This window comes from Crinia signifera, chromosome 5 (genome assembly GCF_055691185.1).
Source record: "Crinia signifera chromosome 5, ASM5569118v1, whole genome shotgun sequence".
NCBI lineage: Eukaryota > Metazoa > Chordata > Amphibia > Anura > Myobatrachidae > Crinia > Crinia signifera.
Window position 1 is genome coordinate 10,200,579 of NC_139221.1, and position 13,284 is coordinate 10,213,862.

General features: G+C 44.8%; 1 protein-coding gene across 1 annotated transcript in view; it reads left to right on the top strand.

The window, feature by feature from the left end:
- Positions 1-13,284, top strand: part of OBSCN (obscurin, cytoskeletal calmodulin and titin-interacting RhoGEF) — a 332,859-nt gene that overhangs the window by 136,997 nt on the left and 182,578 nt on the right. Inside the window, exons 47-57 of the mRNA XM_083186473.1 lie at positions 608-874; positions 1,124-1,390; positions 2,475-2,741; positions 3,793-4,059; positions 5,427-5,693; positions 6,324-6,590; positions 6,705-6,971; positions 7,242-7,511; positions 8,058-8,324; positions 10,288-10,554; positions 12,615-12,881. Coding sequence (XP_083042599.1) covers positions 608-874; positions 1,124-1,390; positions 2,475-2,741; positions 3,793-4,059; positions 5,427-5,693; positions 6,324-6,590; positions 6,705-6,971; positions 7,242-7,511; positions 8,058-8,324; positions 10,288-10,554; positions 12,615-12,881 — 2,940 coding nt within the window. The remainder of the gene's footprint in view (positions 1-607; positions 875-1,123; positions 1,391-2,474; positions 2,742-3,792; positions 4,060-5,426; positions 5,694-6,323; positions 6,591-6,704; positions 6,972-7,241; positions 7,512-8,057; positions 8,325-10,287; positions 10,555-12,614; positions 12,882-13,284) is intronic.

A 13,284-nucleotide genomic window follows, 5' to 3' on the forward strand; every position in this document is an offset into this window, starting at 1 on the left:
TGCAGCATACAAAAATAGTGCGGTATTGCGAGCAGGGCCCTCTGACCTCTCTGTCTGGTATTACCGATTTTAGTTTTTTTTAGGGTTTGTTCCCAATTGTTAAGCACAGTGGAAAATGCTGGTGTTATATAAGTAACTGTTAATAAGCAAATACATAAATACAATCTAATTTACATGCTCTCTGCTAAATCAGAGTAGTTATATATGGAAAATACTGGTTTTTAATGGAATAATTTTAAGGCAAAGGACTATATTGCTCTCTCTGGCGGAGATGTACAAAGCCAAGGAGAAAGAGACATAGCGGAGCACACAGCAATCAATCAGTTTCTTTCATTTATCTGGCACAATCTATACATAGAAGGTGATTGGATGGTGTCCAAAGGCTTGGTACATCTTCCCCTAGTGGTCATGTGGCTGACAGTGCATTCATTAATGTGTTGACCAAATATCAGTTGGGTTTGCCGATTGCATGCTTATCTCCGAGGTCTGCTCCCATGCAGCGGGAAGGTTGGGCAGTGCCCGCATGCTGTAGGCACAACTGTCTTTTGTGCAATAAGGTCTGCCCGTAAAGTCTGACTTTCCGTGTGTCTGTCTTAATTTCCATCAGCATTGCCTCCAGAATTTAAGGAAGAGCTAAAGCCCCAGGAAGTGCTAGAGGGCAGCTCGGTAACTCTACACTGTGAGCTAACCAAACCCGGAGCCACCCTGGAATGGAGGAAAGGACACAAAATCATTACCCCGAGCAACAAGTACAAACTGACGCAGGAAGGTCTGGTGGCGGAACTGGTGATCAGTCACCTGGACCAGCAGGACACTGGGAGATATATCTGTGTGTGTGGAGACAACCAGACCGCGGCATCACTGACGGTGAAGGGTATAATACATTTCATAATAATCTTCTTTAGATGTCCTATAACCCATCTGTATCTCGTCATTCATGTTCTGCTGCTTCTAGTAAAGAGTTTTCTGTCTTCTCACCGCCCCATCGCATTTCACTTACCGGCCATCTTAATGTCTTACCCTCATCTTACGTTCTAAGCCTCCATTATCGCTGCTGTGTCCTGCGCCAGCTTCTCTTACTGAGGGTAGGTGGTAACCCCTGTACTGATGTTATGTTTGTCAGCTCTTCCTCCTCAGTTCACAGAAGAACTGAAGAACCTGGAAAGCGTTGAGGGGGAGTCGGTGACTCTTCGTTGTGCGCTGACCAAGCCCAAAGCTGCTCTGGAGTGGAAGAAGGGGCAGAACCTTCTCAAACCAAGCGACAAATATAAATTCATCCAGCAAGGTCTTGTTGCTGAGCTGGTCATCCATGATCTGGGTGTGGAAGATTCCGGCGAGTACACATGTCTATGTGGTGACTACCAAACGATGGCATCTGTGGCTGTCAAGGGTAAAGTTCTTGATATTTCTTATGACCTAACATCTTTCGTACTGTACATCCTCTCCCAAATCATCATCATCATCATCAATGTCATCTCCATCTTCTTCTCTCTCCTCTTCTCTTATACCAAGTCCTTTCTTCCCATGTCCCATCTAACATCTCATCTTCACCTCTCGCTCTTCATTGTGGACATCCTAACCAAGTTATTCGGCAAACATTACCATAACTTTGGTGTATTATTTGCAATTGGTTTAATAATCGAATGGTATATTACGTGCCATTGGTCTACAAGCAAAGGATAGAAAGTCATTTAAGATGAGACGTTGAGATAAATATCTCCACTCTGCAAAATGATTCTAACAGAATAAAACTGTTCTAGTGATCTATAGACGATGTTTTTTTTGAAGCGGCAAAACGCGCAATGTGGTCACATGGTGACAGGAGTAAATGTAGAGCTGGAAGCTAGAACCTATTAAATACAAAGTAACTATATGGCAGATATGGACTTTATTACACATCTTCTCACAACCCCTATAAAGGTGCATGTTTATCTGTCACCGTTCTTGATACAGTAACATCAGTATCCGTACTTTTTTATTTGATACAGTGACTCCGATGATGGCAGATTGGAGGATGTTATTATTCCTATGAATACAGTAGTTATTAATGTAGGTTATGTAATATTGTACTTCACCATAAGGGGGCGAAGCGCCTCCTACCAAGAGCTGAGCCTGGTCTCAGAATAATCAGCGTTCAGGTGTAATATATGCAGACTCAGTCCTTTTTTGGGCAGTGCCCACAAGAGTGTGCCCTGCATCACCGCTAATAGTTCCCTATGACTTTTGTGAAATGTTACCTCATGTACATCGGGGCACAAATATTGTCTTTATTTCACAAATAAGTAGATAGGAGACCCTAACTGCCAATTTTTCAGCCTCAGTCTGTAACATGGCAGTTAGGAGTTGATTGGCTGGTAATTTATTGCTATCCAAGGCTTAGTACAGAGTTCCCACAATCCACTGTGCCACCATATTTCCCACTTGCTAAGTGCTGTCGCTATCCTGTAACGAACATTGTGCCCATTCTATCCCAGCTTTGCCGCCGCGATTTAAAACGGAGTTAAAGAGCCAGGAAGCGGCTGAGGGCAGCTCGGCTACTCTACGGTGTGATCTCACCAAACCCAACGCCCCCCTGGAGTGGAGGAAGGGACAGAAGGCCCTTGGAGCAAGTGACAAGTACAGGGTCACCCAGGAGGGTCTCACCGCCCAGCTGGTTATACAGAATTTGGACATGAAAGACGCCGGGGAGTATACATGTATATGCGGAGATCATCGCACCACGGCATCTCTGACTGTGACCGGTAACCGCCGTCTCCTCTTCATGTCCTTCTGTCCCCTCCGCTTCTGTCAGTTGTCATTCAAGTAACCATCCCAACATGTCCTCCTAACTATCCCCATCATGTACCGGAGCTGCTGCACCTCGTCATTGTGTCTCCGTTACCCAGTAATTAGTACCCCAGTATCTACATGTCTTTATTAGTTAGCAGATTACACAGGCAGCGAGACGGTACAAGGTGGCGTGAATCAGCTTTTGTTAGCAAAGCAAAAAAAGCATGAAAATGGGCAAAACCATGCTGCACTGCAGGGGGGCAGATGTAACATGTGCAGAGACAGTTTTGGGTGGGGTGTGTGCAAACTGAAATCTAAATTGCAGTGTAAAAATAAAGCTGTCTAACACCTGTGTGCTACATGCAAAAGCAGACAGTATTTACCCTGCACAGAAGCAATATAAATCATTTTGCTTCTCTTGCCAGGCAACAGGATATGTTCCAGACACAAAATGATAAGTGTTACTGACTCTGGACCAAAATACAGTATTATTGCTATCTCTTATTTAGAGGGCCTTCTGTAGGACCGCAAATGGGGCTAACAGGATACATAAGCACAAACTAATACAGATAGTGTATACATTCACATAGATACATAAATACAGTAAGCAGTTACAACAATAATTTACAGGAGACAAAGGGCGGAGGGCCCTGCTTAAATAAGCTTACAACAATGTATGCTATAGCAAGGCCATGTGATTGTGGCACCCTGTCTTTATCCAATGATGTTTACCCTTTACCAGTTCTGTATTCTGAGGGAAATTCCATACGGTACAGTACATACTGTACCTGTCTAACTTACAGGTTACATTAAACCTATACACCAGCACCATCTAGTGGTGTCAGAATATATTGCAGTTTGACTATTAAAATTGAATTCTTACTTCTTTTCACTCTATTACTCATCTGTTTCCTATATGTGTTTTCCTAACCCAGTCCTTGCATATTATTAGATTATGATGTCGTTTCTTTATCTCCCCATCCGGTGGTTTTAAATGTCCTCTTCGTCCCACGTTCTTGTCAGCTCTTCCACCACGATTTAAAGAAGGACTGAAGGACGAGGAAAGTGCTGAAGGGAAGTCGGTGACTCTGCGCTGTGCATTGACCAAGCCGACGGCAGCTCTGGAGTGGAGGAAAGGACAAAGGGCCCTGATCCCAAGTGACAAATATAAATTCTTCCAGGAAGGTCTTGTCGCTGAGCTGGTTATTAACCGCCTGGACCCCGAAGATGCCGGGGAGTACACGTGTGTATGTGGGGACCAGAGAACGTCAGCGTCCCTCAGCGTGAAGGGTAACGGTCACTTGCTCTCCAGCTTCCTCCTTCTCCACTAATAATCTCATATCATCCTAATCTAAAGGAATTAATCCCGTTCATCGTCTCCGTCTGTCGTTCTCACCTTTGTGCTCTTACAGAAATCACGGCTTTTGTCACATGTCGCGTCACTGCGGTCACCTTTGTAATTTCCATAAATGTATGGGGGGGCTGAACTGCTAATCCTATTGACAATCTGGCTAGATCACTTAGAAGCACAAATCGCTCAGTGTGTATGCCCCACAGCACTGGCGATGTGCGGTCCCGTGCGTTGCTGTAGCCAGGCTAGATCATTCAAGCCTGCAGTATATGTATCTTATCATCGCCAGTGTTCTCCCGCCAGACAGATCGATCAGCACACATCACTGGTGCATCACTGGGTGCTGAGCGATCTGTGCTGAACTAGATCGCTCAGCACAAAGACACAGTGTGTAGAGGGCAAAAGGTTCAAGTCTAGGGCATGGGACCCCCCGAGAACAAGCCAGTTGAATAAATGGCTTCCATAATGGTCACATCGCATCCACCTATACTGATCTATCAATGAGTATCTCCAACATCCACTCTCCAGTACTGTATAATATGCACAATACTCCTTGTTGTATGCTTATGAAGTCTGCACTCACTGTAAGCCACAACGCACAATGTCTCACACTTATTATTCACGCCTTTGTCAACGGTCTGTATTCACCGAGTTTCAGTACGCTACATCATTACTCTTTATGGGATGGTTAAACTGATATAACAACACCAGTCATTGATGACCTATCAGGAGAAGGGTAGTCTAGTTTATCAGCCATAGAAGCAACCTGACCAGTGCCCTAGCGGCCAGGTGTTGAAATACTGGCGCTAGCTTTTGGCTAAAGCCAATACGCAGAAATGGGCGTATTCTTCTTGGGTTTTTTTTATAAAAAGGTTCTAAATATAACTTTATTTGTATAATAGGGAATGTGTCAGATTGTAGAAGAAGGAATAGTTGGGGTGCATCAATTTAATTCACCTGTGACCGGCGCACGTGTTCTTCATAGTATCGGTTCTGTTCTCGTCATTCTAACCTTCATCGTCTCCATCTGTCCTGTATCTCCCCATTGCATCAATGTAATATTGTGGTCACTGTGAGTACAAACCTGTGTCCTTATGGTGAGTTTTGTGTCTGATGCGGTAAGAGATTTGGCCGTTCAGCAAACGGAGGCACTAAAGTGAAGCAGCGCCAAAAACTGATTAAACTTATTTTTGTTTTCCTCCACTCTGCATTGTTGGCTGCCTTTTATTTGAGGCCGCACTTTTCTCATTGATCAGACTCCATTCATAAAACACAGATGCCCATTTGTCCCCTCCGCCCTTTGCAGCGCTCCCTGTTGTGTTCTTGGAGGAACCGAAGAACGAAACCGTGACTGAAGGCCAGGCCGTCACTCTGCGCTGTGAGCTTAGTAAGCCAGGAGTGAGCGTGTCCTGGCAGAAGGACCAGGCCGCAATCAGACCAAGTGAAAAGTATGTTATGTCCCAGGAGGGGGCAGCTGCAGAGCTGACCATCTACAACCTGGACCTGAACGATGCAGGGAATTACACGTCTGTGTGCGGAGATTTGCAGAGCACCGCAAAGCTAACAATACAGGGTAAGTATAGTTTCAGTCTCGGAACTGGACTTATGGTTGGGGGTGAACTAGAGCTTGGTGTAGGATCTAAACTCTAGGTCTAGACATAAAACTAGAGGTGGACTCTGAATTAGCATAGAGCAAATGCTAGAACTATATAACAATTGGTATTTAGATTTGAAGGTAACATCTCTTGTGTATTCATTGAAGATTATTAGGAAGTCTGATGGCGGGCCACTTGAGGTGGACCATTCAATATGGGCGCATCATTTTTTTCCCATTGGAGGCCAATCAGTTTTCTTTATAGAAAACCAGGTCTCAACAATTGTCCGCAAGTGAAGCTTTTAGCCAATAAAGAGAAGATGTCCATGTTACTACAATCCAATAGAATTGTTAATGTAACTCCATGAAACAATTGGTTATTGAAGATATTTCCAGAGTGCTTGAGATTTAGGCCGGTGACTCAAATAGGGCTCACCTTCAAAATAAATTCTTAATGTGTCTTCATAAAGTTACAGTACAATTTTCATTGATCGTCACATTGTTGGGTCATCAACGTTTTCCCAACGCCTCTTCGCTGCGGCCTCCATCTAACAAACTCAAGGTCCCTTGTGGTTTTTGCCAACACATTATTGTTATTACTCTTCTCAGAGTTACCTGCCCTTTTTAATGAGGGACTGGGAAATAAACAAGAGACCGAGGGCCAGGAAGCAATTTTCCAGTGCCAGCTGACCAAACCCAACGCACAAGTGCAGTGGAAGAAAGGAGAGAAGACCATAAAACCTGGCGACAAGTACTCAATGTGTCAGGAGGGCCTTAATGCTCAACTGATCATCAGAAATCTAGACCTGAAGGACACGGGTAACTACTCATGCTTGTGTGGCGTGGAGGCAACTACGGCCACCTTGACCGTCACAGGTAAATATATTATCTTGGTTTATTTCATAAGACGATTATCGTGACCCAAATGTTTTTTTCAGGGGTTCTGTCTCCACTCGGTCTTATTGTCTGATATTTTTTTATGTTCTTTAGAGTTACCCGCACAGTTCAGTGCCAAGCTGACTAACGTTGAGGTGTTGGAAGGGGGGGCGGCGGTTTTGCACTGTAAGGTGACAAAGCCATCAGCCTCGGTGCAGTGGAATAAGGGTGGGACGGCCCTGTGGCCCAGCGATAAGTACGACATGAGACAGGAGGGTTGCAGAGCAGAGCTCCAGATAAACGATCTAGAAGTGACGGACACAGACCAGTACTCCTGTCTGTGTGATGGCCAGGAGACTACGGCTTCAGTAACCGTCAACGGTAAATTGATGTTTTTTACTTTTCGTTTCCAAAGTTTTCAAGATGTTATTCTGTAGCTCAGTAAAAAAAAAAAAACATCTGTTCTATTCAGAAAAAAAATTCACCTAATTATTACATGCGGAATAAAAAATAAATGTTAAAAAAGGCTATGAAATATGTTGTGGTGTCAGAAGGTAAACGCCAATGTCTGATTATGTTAAATTTCAGTAGACGCTGGAATATGTTGACAAATTTTATCTTCTCTCTCCGTCCGCCGCAACCAATCCCCAGCTCTGCCGGTTGTCTTTAAAGAGCAGCTGAAAAGTCTGGAAGTTACGGAAGGGGAGAGCGCATCTCTGCGCTGCCAGCTCAGTAAGCCCCACCTGTCGGTGGAGTGGGCGAGAGGAGATGACAGACTGAGCCCCGGAGACAGGATCACCATCCAGCAGGATGGATCAGATGCCCACCTCATCATCTCTAATGTTACTGTAAAGGATGCCGGATGCTATACGTGTCGATGTGGTGATTCGGCGGAGACGACCGCGGAGCTGTTAGTAAATGGTAATAAAGGTTGCTTCATTAAACTCATAGTTCATCATTTACACTATAAAGTGTATGTGTGTGTATATATATATATATATATATATATATATATATATATTCTTGCAGCAAAAGATTGCGATGATCAAAATTTCAATCGGAATATGGCGGTTTGTAACCGTGCCACATTCCGGCGATAGCGTTTTCGTGGTCACTTCAGCCTTGAATTTCAGTGCAGCGCAATTCTGCCATTTACAATTTTAAAAAATTGTATACCCAGATGTGTAATGGTGATCATTCATTCATTCTGCCTTGCGGCGGGAATGTGACGGAACAATTAAGAACGGAATGGTGTCAATATTTTGCGCCATAGTTCTGAAGATGTCTTCCCCCCCCCCCATGGTCCCCATTTAAGGACACTGGGGCATACTGTAAGTCAGAGGTGTAAGTGATCCTGTTGGGTGTAAATACCCCAGGATTTGGGGAGTCTTTGTCACCTTCTTTGTGCATGACCTGCTGAGCCGCTCTTTATTAATACATGGAAACTATGATTTTGTGACCCTCCAGCGCTCCCTCTTATGTTTAAAGAGGAGCTGAAAACTGTTATAGTCACGGAGGGCGAAACAGCCGCCCTGAGGTGTGAGGTTAATAAGCCAGAGGCACGCGTGGAGTGGCGCAAAGGAGACGAGATCCTTCTTCCTAGCGACCGGTACTTGTTGCAGCAGGAGGGGGGCAATGGTACACTCATCATCCAGGATGCCGGTATGGCGGATGCCGGAGATTACACCTGTGTCTGCGGAGAGGCTAGGACAACCGGCCACCTACAAGTACAAGGTAACAGTCCCGCTTACTCTGTGTGAGAACGCCACGCCAATGAGGGATAAATCTATTCTAGCTCATAGTAATGAGAATTTCAGTGTATTATGATTAACTGATTATTATGATTAACCATGTGCACTGCAGGTGGGGCAGATGTAACTTGTGCAGAGAGAGTTAGATTTGGGTGGAGTTTTACTTCAAAGTGAGATCTACTGTATATTGCAGTGTAAAAATAAAGAAGCCAGTATTTACCCTGCACAGAAACAAAATAACTCACCCAAATCTAATTCTCTCTGCACATGTTACATCTGCCCCACCTGCAGTGCACATGGTTTTGTCCATCTAAGAAGGAATTTGCCAGAAGGAGTGAACCAGAATAAGGCCCTGTGTACTGTAACTCCAATTATAGGGGAAGAAGAATTCTGGTGCTGATCAGATCATTTATATTTATGCATTAGTTTTCATTTCTATATATTAGAACTCTATCGTATATAGAATAAATGTAATTGCTGTCAAAATGACATTTGTACAAGAAAATACGAAATAATAAATGAATCCAACATTCTCGCATTGGGATTTCATGCCTGGAACATTCCGCACCGACGTCCGTATATTTCTGGGGGAAAAATTACAAAATGGGATGAAATCATCATTTCCACAATCACAATTGCAACGCTCAAAAAGTTGACACCATAATCTCATAACGTCAACGCTGTGCAGGTGTTGACACATGGAATATCTACACAGTTAAAATGCCAGCAAGAGAAATGTGAAGGGTTGGGCTTTAGGTTCGGATTAAAATTGGGCGTCGACCTTTTGAACACGTCAGCATTAGCTCTGTGTCACCTGTCGGCATTATGGTGTCTGTGATCATAAACACAACTGAAACCCCTGCGCTTCTTCTGACGCACCCAGAAAACAGCCGGTATCACCCCCAACCCCCGGCTTCCTGCCACATATTGCGTTTACTATACATAGTCATGTTCAGACGCTCATTCCCCTCATGTACGTGCAGTGCATATCATATGGGATGCATAAAAGTAATTTGGTAATTGCTCGATTAGCTAATTCTGTCATGCTGAATTAGGCCCAATGTGCAGATTTAAAAGAAAAACGGCATTTTTTTTTATTTTCTTCAAATTATTATTATTTTTTAAATATAGAAGTAAAATACATAATTTCACTGGCACCCTGGTCCATCTTAATCTATGGGCTAAATGGGCAGCTGCCCAAGGGCTCCCCCAATTTTAGGAGCCTTCAAGATAGGGTGATTCTTGAGCTTCTTGGAAGGCAGCTGGAGAATGCTGCCTGGTTGCTTAGAACAGCCAGGCAGCCTCCACTTCTTGCTTCCCAGCCTGCAGCCAGACAGCGAATGGCTGCCAGTATGGTGATTGGTGGATGGCTGGGGCTGTCCACCAATCACAGTGCAGCTTTCTCTTCCTTGAATGGGTATGGTGGGTCCCCCAGTTCATTGCTTGACCAGGACCTCCAATGCTGTTAAACCAGCCCTGCTGGCACCCTGACTCCAGTGAATGAATGAGTGTTATCGCTGGGGACATTTTTGATTGGTTTGTAATTACACTAACAAAGTAACATTGTTGTAAATTAGACTATATTCCTTTGTATTACTATGTGCACTACACTTTCAGTAAACTCAGAAATCGGGCATCTAAGTACTTCCATTATCAGATGTAATACACTACACCAGGATAAGGGCTGTTACTAGCATTTGCGTATTAACGTGGACGCAACTCTTGCAGCATCAGCTAGACTGGTCATCTAATATACTATATCTGCTGTCTAATGTTGGTGCAATGCAGCAGTTCTGTGGACTACTGTACATGTCTGTTGCAGGACTTGTTATATTCGGTGCTTCCTTTTTTGGTAGTCAATGTGGTCAGTTTTTGGACTCTTCTGAGAAACTGCAGAATTACACAGTTATATGGTTGTATATAAATATCCTCTATGGTTTCTTTAGCTTTGCCCGTCACCTTCACACGGCCGCTGAAGAACATTGAGGCCCAGGAGGAGGACACGGTGACTCTGCAATGTGAAACCTCAAAGACCAGTGCTGCCTTAGAATGGAGGAAAGCCGGCTTGGGACTTCAGCCCGGCACCAAGTACGAGATGCGGCAGAGAGAGCGGGTGGTGGAGTTGTTGATACACAACTTGAAGTTGGAGGACACGGGAGAGTACAGCTGTGATACTGGGGACCAGGAAACAAAAGCATACCTAACGGTGAAAGGTAAATCTACGTGTGACTGCTGGGTCTGGCTCTTCCAAACTCATCAACGTGGGTGGTCCTAGCTGCTGTCTGGCCTGAGACAGTCCCATCCCAACCACTGACCACCGGTGGATGTTTGGCCTTGACAATGAGCAGTTGGTTCTATGCACACATGGCAGTTGTGCCAACTGGTGGACAGTAGGATAGTGTAGGCGATTGAGACCCTGAGGAAGGGAAGCCATGCAAGAGATATCTTGGATGATATTGGAAGGAGTCGATCAAGTTAGAGGCCAGAGGACAGGGTGCAGAGAGAGGGAATGTGGACTGGGAATGTAGGAAGGGAGGATGGGAGTGTGTGGAATGTTAGGGTGAGGAGCTTCAGCAGAATTCTTTAAGGGAAGGGGAGCCAGTGAAGGAGAGGAAAGGTCAAATCAGAGTGTTGGTATAGGAAGATAAGACAAGGTGAGACAAGGTGACTGTTGAAGGGGATAGTTGGTAGAAAGACCAGAAAGTAGGAGGTTGAAATAGTCTAATGTAGGGTACACGCCACAATGATCATGATCAGATTGTGTGATGACTCTACGATGGTCGCACGATCAGCTGGAGCACACGACATGCTCACGATCTGCATCCAATCAGATTCTGATCCGATTCCAATCTGTACCCAGTTGAAGGGGTCATTTTCAAGTCCGGACAGCAGGTAGGATCTGCAAAACGACCAGCAGGGACGCACATCGGATTGGAATCGAATCTAAAACATGCCCAATCTCGGTTGTGATTGTAATGAAATTGGGGGAATTGAGGCCAAATCGTTCTGGTGTGTACCCAGCATAAGTGTGACATGACAAAGACATGAGTAAGAGATCTGGTGCCTTCACAGGTGTAGAGATGTGGCAGAGGATGGAAGTGACAGCATAGGGTTGAGAGAAGGAAAGCGAACAGGTGTTGGACGTTGATGTTCCAAGTGTTTGGCGGCAAAGGAGAAGAGAGACATTGGTTGCCAGTGAAAGATAGAGAACTGATAGAAAGGATGGGAGAGGCAATGGCATGTTTACAGAAAGCTGGGACAAAGCCAGTGGAAAGAGGGAGAGGTTAAAGGGAAGAATGAGGTAGGAGAAAGCATCAAGTAGGTGGTACGGAGTAGTGATAGGAAATAGGGTGAAGGGAAGGAAGATGGGCGAAGGTAGTGGACTTTATCACCAGTGGAGCAGGAGAAGGAGGTCAAAGTGTGTTGGCCAACATCAGAGTGAACACGTACGGTATCGTGATGGATAACAGCTCTTTTGGAGTAGAAATAAGTAGAAAAGTCAATGGCTGTGAGGGATGAAGGTTAAACATTGGAGGGAATGAAAGCAGATGATGCAGAGGTGGCAGGGTTGGGAGCAAATGGATATGGTTAATAGGAGTGTTCAGAGCAAGTAAATGTAATCTGAAGAAATGTACCAGATATGGTCATTCTAGAGTTCCAGAGTTGGACTGAGGAGATTGAGAGTAACCATTGGGGTAACAGAATCAAGGACAGTAGCAAGACTGGAGTCTTAGAGGGAAGTAACCTTGGGAACCGATTTCTGCCCCTGTCCTGATAGTTGGTGACCATCAAATTATTTTTACTGCTGCGGGTACATGTGAGGGGGTGTGTCTTCGAGGGGATACGGTGTGGGGGGGGGGGCATATTTTTGGCAGGGCGGCTCTCTTGGACACAGTAAGCTGTGAGCTTCACAAACCTAACCCACCCTTGTTCTAACTTGGCCACACCAGAAATGACCCAGCACCTACTGGTGCTTGGTATACACAGCCTTCGGGATCTAAACAGAAGCTACAATGGCATGAGTACATTAAGTGATGGCATTTTATATACTAGATAGAAATGCTCAAAACGTATGTGAAAAAAGTCTTCAAAAAGTGTAATATCATTAGAGAGTCCACGCTGACAATGGCTCGGTGATCGTTACCACAGTTGCAACTAATGAAAAGATTAAAAAGAAACAGAACTATTGAAGAATATTCAGACGATCTGTATACTGTTATTTAGTGTACATGTGTCCTGTGCTGTCCTCACCGGCTGCCGTGTCGTGTTGTAGCTCTCCCCATAGTGTTTACTAAGCCGGTGAAGAATACAGTCGTGGAAGACGGGGTTACGGTGACGCTGCGCTGCGAGACGTCCAAGCCTAATGTCCCGGTAGAATGGAGGAAAGGAACCATAGCGCTGTTCCCTTGTGCCAAGTATGAGATGAGACAGGACGGTGTGGTGGCTGAACTGGTCATCTTCGATGCTGAGGGTGAAGATGCAGCGGACTACACCTGTGATACAGGCGACCAGCAGACCACCGCCAACGTCAAAGTCAACGGTAAGCGGCATTGCTAATATATATATATATATAGAGAGAGAGAGATATTATGATAGCTGATGGTCTACCACCCATTGCCTACAGACGCACTTGACCCTACAATGAAATCTGATGGAAATGAGTTTCACCAAGTGGCCCTGTTGCCGTACATTTCCCACTTACCAGATTGCGCTGCAAACCCAATAGGGAATAAAAATGCAGATTCTGTGCCTGATCTCTATGGAGTGCAACTCGGAACCATCCCCCGAATTTGGACTCCCACACCTGTAATATGCAGGGGCACTGATGTCTACAGATAGAATTCCCCTTTAAATGAGAAGCAGGACACCCCAATACATGACAGTAAGGAAACGGTGACTCGTAACCAGCTCATAATGAAAAGGATAAGAGCAGAATGTGCGCA